Genomic DNA, 9,886 nt, shown 5'->3' with positions numbered 1-9,886 from the left:
CTCGCTACCGGCCGGCTCCGTCGCCGCCGCCGTCGTCATCGTCGTCATCATCATATGATGCGCCCGTTGCTTGACAATTGAAACGCGGCCGCCTGCTGACGGTTGCCCGTGCGATATCGGTTGGGGCTGGCTGGCTCGCTGTAGCTAGCAATCGGACACGCATACTGTCGGCCCGCTAGTAGGTACGGATGTGTGGGTTTGTTTGCAGTTCTATACTATTTAGTTCACGATTTGCCTAAAGCACGGGGACGATTCAGTCTAAAAACTAGTAGCGTTCCAGGTGGTGTACCGGAGATCTCACATACGCGTATCGCGAAATCGTGGTCCAACGACGAGGGGCGTTCGAGTGAGGCCTTCCTCTCGGAAGTGAATTATCGGTCGGAGTTCGCACTGATATGTAATCGCCGCTGGAGTAGTCTTGAACGGTCTATTCACGGTATTATATTATGCTCGTGGTTTTAATGGCACGGATCCAAGCTTCAATCGTCGGCAGGTTCACTACAGGTGTGCAATAAAGTCGCTGATAGCAAAGTGTGTCACACCGCAGTAGTGGCACGCTGCTCTTATCAGAAACACCTGAGTAAGCGTGCTCAGGCAAGTTAGTGAGTGAGTAAGCGAGTGAATAAGTGAGTAAGGGAGCCAGCAAGTAGTAAGCTAGTGTATTTTTCACATCTATGCGCATCACCGTCAGTTGGGTTTCCAGCAGATAAGAGCACACCGCCTCGCATCACCTAAAGTTATACAATATTTCGTAATTATACTAGTGGGACGACCCTTTCCCCGCATTCATTGGCAAAGTGTGAAGTGTGTCAACCGACAAACCAAAGTTCCTTATCGGGAAAATGTTCCGCGCGTACGGTTCTCTGCCGCCGAGTGAGTGTTCGTCACCGCTCACGCCGTCGCAGCCGCCGCCGCCAGCGGCTGTTGTTAACAGTTCACGCTTCGATGAGCCGCTCAGAAGCCCGGATTGGAGTGGTGGCCCCACTGGGTCACTATTCGAACCCGACGGCATCGACGATGACGCGAGTTATCAGCGGCAATGGCCACCGGTCGACGGCGGCACAGAGCAACCATTGCCATCGATTTCGCCGGTGAACCCTGCGGCGGCCAGTGAATTGACCAGCTTGTTCGCCAATGCAAGGTTCTTCCGGCCGGAATGGCCTTTGAGCAACAGTAACAGGAACAGCAGCTACAGCAGTGCCGCTAACTGCCATAACTACGGTAGGACCGCGGCTGCTGTGACAAAAGGTGGGTGGTTTAATTTAGTTTGCATGCTCCGTGAAAACGCGCGAGGGGGTAATAATCGATGTTTATATGTTTACTGGTTGATGGCGAACCATTGATGACGTTCGACAAATGGCGCACAAACTTAGTTTGTGAGTAAAGTGTATTTGTGGGTGCGAGTTGGTGTGTGTCTGTGTCTCTGTGGAAGTTTGTTTTGGTTTGCTAAGCCATGCTTTGCACTAATTAGATTCGCACCCGGGGAAAATTGGAACCAATTTCGCAGGAGCGTGGGGGCGAAACGAATTTCCCTGGAATGAAGGACGGCTTTGGACGACAGTAGGGAGGCACGGTAAAGGTTGATACAATTACGAACCTAATTTAGTACATTGGGGTAGGCTGAATGAGCCTTTAACTATGAAGTTAGCGGTAGTTGGGCATTGGCAGTTTGAAATTAGTTGATGGGTTTTTAATCTGTGCGGGGCTTTTTCACCGTACGGGTTTATTTCTTTCTGCAAGATCTTCTATCCAATAGATACGCAATGTAAAATTAGTTATTCTCTGCGCGATCAATAAAATTGAGGAGTGACCTATTTGAATCAAAATGCTTTTAAGGGATCAATCCCGGTACACAGTGGTCATATGAATATCCCCCTTAATGTAAAACTGTCAAAAGTTAGTCACTATAATGAAAATAAATAAATAACTATTTTGTGTTACGAAATATAGACATAGCTTCTTTGCCAAAGTTGTAAGCAATATAAAAACAACCAACTTTACTGAACAAATAAAATTTCTATCTTTATCGAGTGCTGAACTATAGGGCATCTATACCTATAAATAAGGATTTCTGTCTGTCTGTCTGTCTGTCTGTCCGTATGTTCCTTATAGAATCGAAAACTACTGAACCAATCGGCATGAAAATATGCATGTAGAGGTTTTTTGGGGCCAGGAAAGGTCTTAGTGATGGTTAGAAACCCCTCCCCCCATTAAGAGGGGGGGCTCCCATACAAATGAAACACAAATTTCTGCATATTTCGACAACTAATCAAGCAAATAGAACAAAATTTGGCATGTGGGTGTTTTCGGTGACAAGAATTTATTCTATGGTAAATTGAGACCCCTCCCCTCTTTATAAGGGGAATTATAACTCCTCTCCTCTTTAAGAGGGGGGGCTTCCATACAAATTTCCTCATAACACGAGAACTAATCAAGCAAATGGAACCAAATTTGGCATGTGAAGGTTTTCGAGGGCAAGAATATTTTCTATAGTAAATTAGGACCCCTCCCCACTTTAAGAGGGGGGGCTCCTGTACCAAAGAAACACAATTTTCCTCATAACTCGAGAAGTAATTGAGCAAATGGAACCAAATTTGGCATGTGGGTGTTTTTGGAGACAAAATTTTTTTCTATGATGAATTGAGACCCCTCCCCACTTTAGGAAGCGGGGCTCCTATACAAATGAAATGCAAATTTCCTCATAACTCGAGAATTAATCAAGCAAATGGAACCAAATTTGGCATGTGAAAGTTTTCGAGGGCATGAATATTTTCTATTGTGAATTAGAACCCCTCCCCACTTTAAGAGGGGGGGCTCCTATACAAACGAAATACAAATTTCCTCATAACTCGAGAACTAATCAAGCAAATGGAACCAAATTTGACACGTGGGTGTTTTTGGAGACAAAAATTTTTTCTATGATGAATAAGGAACCCTTACCTTTTTAAGAGGGGGGGCTCCTATACAAACGAAATACAAATTTCCTCATAACTCGAGAACTAATCAAGCAAATAGAACCAAATTTGGTATGTGGGTATTTTTGGAGACAAAATTTTTTTCTATGATGAATTGAGACCCCTACCCACTTTAGGAGGGGGGCTCCTATACAAATGGAATTCAAATTTCCTCATAACTCGAGAACTAATCAAGCAAATAGAACCAAATTTGGCATGTGGAGGTTTTTGGAGGCAAAAATATTTTCTATGGTGAATTAGGACCCCTCCCAACTTTAAGAGGGGGTGCTGCTACACAAATGAAATACAAATTTCCTCATAATTCGAGAACTAATCAAGCAAATGGAACCATATTTGGCACGTGGGTGTTTTTGGAGGCAACCATTTTTTCTATGATGAATTAGGAACCCTTACCTTTTTAAGAGGGGGGGCTCTCATACAAACGAAATACAAATTTCCTCATAACTCTAGAACTAATCAAGCAAATGGAACCAAATTTATCATGTGGGTGTTTTTGTAGGCAAGAATATTTTCTATGGTATATTTTCTATGGATTTCCCCACTTTAAGAGGGATATACAAATGAAAAACAAATTTCCTCATAACTCGAGAACTAATCAAGCAAATGGAACCAAATTGGACATGTAAGTGGTTTTGGACGCAAGATTTTTTTCTATGGTGAATTGAGACCCCTCTCTTCTTTAGAAAGCGAGTTATGGCCCATCTCCCCTTTAAGAGGGTTGGCTTCCATACAAATGAAATGCAAATTTCCTCTTATCTCGAGAACTAATCAATCAAATGGAGCCAAATTTGGCATGTGGGAGTTTTAGATGGCAGAAATTTTTTCTATGGTGAATTACGACCCCTTCCCCTTTTAAGAGGGGAGCTCCCATACAAATGAAATTCAAATTTCCTTATAACTTGAGAACTAATCAAGCAAATGGAACCAAATTTGGCATGTGGGAGATTTTGGAGTCTTGAATTTATTTTACGATAGTTAGAGACCTCTCACCCCTGTGGTAGGGGGATATGGACTCTCATACAAATAAAACAGAAATTTTTGCGAAACTCAAAAACTAATCGAACTCGAGAAATTCGAGACTCTTCCATAAAACATTAGTCAATACAAGACCACAAAAACTATCTATAGTAACACTAGATCGTTCAGGACGAGACGGTCGCGAGTGTTGCCGGTGACCCGCCGTCGGAAGCGCCGCCCACTGGGGGGGCTCGCAAAACTCGAGATTGCGACAAAGATCATCCGAGATTCATGATTTATGTACAACACAGGTTAATTTGTGGCAATACGAAGTTTGTCGGGTCAGCTAGTATTCTATAAAACTTCTTTAAAAATCGGTTTTTCATGCTTAGCTTTTCTTAGTTGCATTTTACAAAAATACAATGTCCTAGGAAATTATCGAGGCACTCAAAATATACGTTTTTGCAGAAGATCGCAAATCTGTTGGACCTTTACTTGCTAAGTTATTGCATATTCAAGCTTGAAGTTTCCATAGCTTCAGGAGCCTATGGGGTAAGATGGGGCAAGCGGATTTATCAAATCAGCGCTTCATCCTTAAGCTTAAGCCAAGTACTGTAAACTTGTATGAGTTCCGCTTGTCCCCAACCATCCAAATGAGAGTACGGCAAGCATACGTTTTATGTGTTTCGCGTTCACTAAAGGCTCGATACACGTCCATTCTTTTGTGTTAGTAAATAGACACTTGGTTTCTTCGGTAAAGATATAGAATATATAAAGGCAAACAACTTTGCTAAAGAGATGACATTTCTATCTCTATCGAGTGCAGAGCTATAGAGCATCTTCCTTGGAAATTCTTTAAAAATTAGTTTTTCATACTAAGCTCATGTTCGTTGCATTTTACAAGAATATACGGTTCTTTTACAGATGGTTTCAAATCTCTAGGACGTTTCCGTACAAAGTTATCGCTTATTTAAGCTTTATTTTTTCTTAACGGCACGAGCCAAAAGCGATAACTTTGTAAGGAAAGGCCCTAGAGATTTGCAATCTTCTGCAAAAAGGTGTATTTTAAGTCTTTCAATAATCGCCTCTGATCATATATTCTTGTAAAATGTAACCAACATGAGCTTAGTATGAAAAACTAATCTTTTAAGATTTTCCAAGGAAAATGCTCCATAGCCCTGCACTCGATAGAGATATAAATGTTATTTCTTTAGCAAAGTCGTTTGCCTTTATATTTTCTATAACTTTGCCGAAGAAACCAAGTGTCTATCTAGTAACACAAAAGAATGGACGTGTATCGAGCCTATAGCGAACGCGAAACACATAAAACGAATGCTTGCCGTACTTTCATTTGAGTGGTTGGCGACAAGCGGAACCCATACAAGTTTATAGTATTTGTCTTAAGCTTTAAGATGAAGCACTGATTTCATAAATCCACTTGCCCCATTTTACCCCACAGGCTCGTGAAGCTATGAAAATTTAAAGCTTGAATATATGATAACTAAGAAAGTAAAAGTCCAAGAGATTTGCGGTCTTCTGCAAAAACGTGTATTTTGAGTACTTTGATATTTTCCTAGAACAATGTGTTCGTGTAAAATGCAATTAACAAAAACTAAGAATGAAAAACCAATTTTTTAAAGAAATTTCAAAGAATATGCCCTATAGTTCAGCACTCGATAAAGATAGAAATTTTATTTCTTCACCAAAGTTGCTTGTTTTTACATTATTTACAACTCCTAATACAAAAAAGTATTTTTTTTATTTTCATTATAGTAAGCACAGACTAATTTTTGACAGTTTTACATTAAGGGGGATATTCATGCGAACAAAAGTGCTGAAGACCATAAATGATAAAATCGAAGCAAAAGACGCTAGGAAAAAAGTTCCACTTTTCGCCCTTTTGGACCACTGTGCGGTGTAGTGGTTAGCATTCACGCCTTTCACGCCGAGGACCCGGGCTCAAATCGCAACCCCGCGGAAGTCACGACTAACCTAAGCTAAGTCATTTAACCGTGAAGCGTTACTTCAAAACTAGATTTGAAATTACAGCAATGCTCCCAATAATGGTCTTAATGGAGTCTACGCAGCATACGGGAATTGACTGAATTGGTTCCGACATGGAATAACTCGTGATCCTGACCGTCTAGAACGTTGGTGGCTTTTCGAAAGTTGTTCAGTAGATCTACGAGTTTCATTGGATTGTAGAATTTTGGAATTGTCTCACTACGCGGCGCTAGTATATAAGGCCATTACAAATATGTTATAAGGTTTTTTTCTTTCCGGTGTTCGGCCACTGAAGTGAAAAAAAACAAAGTGAATTTTTTAAACGAGCAAAAAAACGACAAAAAGACTCCGAAAAAGTTATAAAAAGACAAAAAAAAAACAAAAACCCGACGAAAAACGGCAACAAAATGTCATTCAGGCGACTTTCAGACGGCGAAAATATGATGAATAGATGACATAAAGATCATGACAAGACGAACAAATACGACAGAAATGACAAAAGACAACTGATAGCTGGCAAAAGATGGCGTAAAACCGTCGAAACGACAAGAATAGGATGACGAAAAGATCCCGAATAAAAATGTATAGCGAAAAAACATTAAATTTCACTGTTACAAACATTGAAAACCTTCGAAAAACCACATTGAAACAGTGAAAATCTTTGTAAAAGTTACACTGAAGTTACCATGAATATCAGTGTTTTCATAGTAAATTTTAATGGAAACCGCCAATTTTACAGCGAATAAGGGGGTGATTAAGTGATGTAACACTAAATTTTTCGGCTTTTTCCCATACAAATAAAAACCAAAAACAGTAAAATTTGTGGTACATTCACTATAAGTTTTACACTGTTTTACAACAAAGTTACAATGAAATTTAAGGTGAGTTCTGAAAAAAAATTGTAGGCTTTCGGATTATTGGGACAAAATAAAACCGGCTGATTAATTACGGTATTTCATGTTTTTGAAAAGATATGATGACAATGAATTTGATAGGCTTCGAACTATTATGATTTTCGAGCCGCATTTATCGCTCATATTAGGAAAGTATTAGAGATCAGTACACCTACATAAACAAATCCGCTCTTTCCCATTCACGCCTTATCTCAATCTGTTAGATCCTATCGACTCTTTGTTTCATTACTGTCTTCTATCGTTCCGTCTGTCAATTGTAAAATCTACCGTTATAAAAACCTAATAATATGCCTGACACTCATTCGATGTCAAGACGTAGAAACAACGAGGTTGGTCTATTCCATAGGAACGGAGCCTTTCCCCGAACACCCGCGTTAAGAATCGCGGCTAATATGTTGACAGACGAACAAGTAAGTCGTAAGCGCCTGCATAGTGCCGTCGTCCCGTCAGTAAAACGAATCAGATTAAACTTCTCAATCGGTGGTTTCTACAGTAGACGGAGGAAGAGACACAATTTGTGTCTACAAATAACTTAACCTGCCAAGGATTGGACCTTAGAGATTATTCCCTGCTTCAATACAATTTGCATTGTTGCCGAATTATATGAAAAATTTTCTAAGAACGGTACAGTGAAGTTACAGCATAAAGTGTTATAAACAGCAAAATTCATTGTAATCGTAAAGTTTTTACATTAATATGAATACATCATATGAAAATTTTTCCAAGAACGGTACAGTGAAGTTACAGCATAAAGTGTTGTAAACAGTAAAATTCATAGTAACCGTAATGTTTTTACATTAATATTCGTTATGCATTTCTACCCGGGTATACCTACAAATTCCGCTCTTTCCCATTCACGCCTTATCTCATTCTGTTATATCCTATCGACTCTTTGTTTCATTACTGTCTTCTATCGTTCCGTCTCTCAATTGTAAAATCTACCGTTATAAAACTTAATAATATGCCTGACACCTCATTCAATGTCTAGACGTACAAACAACGAGGTTGCGGTCTATTCCATAGGAACGGAGCCTTTCCCCGAACAACCGCGTTAAGAATCGCGGCTAATATGTTGACAGACGAACAAGTAAGTCGCAAGCGCCTGCAAAGTGTCGTCGTCCCGTCAGTAAAACGAATTAGATTAAACTTCTCAATCGATGGTTTCTACAGTAGACGGAGGAAGAAACACAATTTGTGTCTACAAATTACTCAACCTGCCAAGGATTGGACCTTAGATAGAGATTATTTCCTGCTTCTAAACAATTTGCATTGTTGCCGAATTATATGAAAAATTTTCCAAGAACGGTACAGTGAAGTTACAGCATAAAGTGTTGTAAACAGTAAAATTCATAGTAACCGTAATGTTTTTACATTAATATTCGTTATGCATTTCTACCCGGGATGACAAAGTACAGCAAATAGACGACAAAACGACGATGAAGAATCAGTGAAAAGACGACGGAAAAATGACAGTGATGACCGAAATAACATGAAAGTACAATAAAAAGGTGACGAAAAGCCGCCAACCCAAAAAAAATCAGAGGGGTTGTGTACAAGACACGACCGCATATATAGGTGACGCAGGACTACGTAAGTCTCTTTGTAGTGATAGTAGCATGTATTCATACTTGTAATCATTCGATTCTTCATGTATACATGCTATATGCAACATATAAACATGCTACATGCGTTGTATGTAATATTTATCAAAGTAGTAACATTGCATACGTTCAATTCTCAAAAGATTGTACATTTGAAAACAATTTAACAAAATTAAGAACACAAACTATTGCTTTCCTGCTACCTTACTGAAATTAAAGATTGTTTTTATTACCCATGGTTCCCCACGTTGAAGGGATTTTACCAATTCAATCCTATTTTATCAACAGGACATCTTTTCACTACACTTCTAATGAAACGGCAAGCTTGCGTATTCATACAGAGTCGTATTATAACCGACCACTACAGCTGTAGCACATTTTTCCAACACAGATATCAAATTCGCCGAGGTTTAATCGTCACGCAGTAAAGAATTTGCGATCTGTTGGGACAACGAACTGGTGTCATTTTTTCTGGCACACTTCCCTAACACAGACATCAGATTGGACTAGGTTTAATCGCGTTCGTAAGAAATCTGTTAGCACGAGGGGGCTTTGTCACTCTCTCGGGCGTACTTCCCAAGCAAGGACATCAAAATGGTTTAGGTTGAACCGCGGTGTTAATAAATCTTGTTGAAATGAGGAAGCTTTGTCACTTGTTTTGGCTTACTTCCCAAGCACAGATATCAAATTGGTATAGGTTTAGATCGTCGTAAAGAATCTTCCAACCAATCACGAAGCGAGAATTCTGGTAAAACATAGGTTCATTATTTTCAATTTTTCAATAGTTCAACATCAAGAATCCATACTTTTCTTCATTTGGGTCGATTCTTAGAAGATTTTCCGATCGATTGATGTAAGAATATTGAAAATCGATCGGAAAACCGCTGAGCTATTAGCGCTCAAAACCTTTCATTTTTCGTGACGCTCGCATTTTTCGATTTTTTGGAATGACACCCTATCTCAAAACTTGCCGTAAGACGTAGTCCTACGTCAAAAAAACAGCAAAAAGATGTTTGAAAAGCGTCAAAAAGGCAGCAAAATGAAAATATTTTTAAATTCAACAGGACGACCGCTAAAAAATAATAGAAAAGTGACAAAAAGACAACAAGGAAATGGTGCAATAATGGCAAAAGGCGATGAAAAGAAGAAAAATTAACAAAAAAGACAACAAAAAGACGTCAAACAAACAGACGCCGAATCCGCAACAAAACCAGAAAATGTCAAAAAATGACACTGAACGCTGAACTAACGCTAAAATACGATGAATAGATGGCAAAAAGACCAGGAAAAGACGACGAAAATATGACAGAGAGATAACAAGGACGACGAAGAAAAGGAAACTGAGAAATGACGAATGACGACGAAAAAGCGTCGAATAAAATGGCGAAAAGATGACAAAGTACGATGAAAAGACAACACGTAGATGATAAAATGA

The 9,886-nt window shown here is 39.5% G+C and overlaps 1 protein-coding gene across 1 annotated transcript in view; it reads left to right on the top strand.

Annotated features, from left to right (window-relative positions):
• The first annotated feature begins 240 nt into the window (after positions 1-240).
• Positions 241-9,886, top strand: part of LOC128732596 (translational regulator orb2) — a 414,401-nt gene continuing 404,755 nt past the window's right edge. The window contains exon 1 of the mRNA XM_053825875.1: positions 241-1,248. Coding sequence (XP_053681850.1) covers positions 843-1,248 — 406 coding nt within the window. The 5' untranslated portion in view covers positions 241-842. The remainder of the gene's footprint in view (positions 1,249-9,886) is intronic.

Source organism: Sabethes cyaneus, chromosome 1 (assembly GCF_943734655.1).
Source record: "Sabethes cyaneus chromosome 1, idSabCyanKW18_F2, whole genome shotgun sequence".
Classification (NCBI taxonomy): Eukaryota; Metazoa; Arthropoda; class Insecta; order Diptera; family Culicidae; genus Sabethes; species Sabethes cyaneus.
The sequence above is the reverse complement of the archived record's forward strand: the minus strand, read 5'-3'. Positions and strand labels throughout refer to the sequence as shown.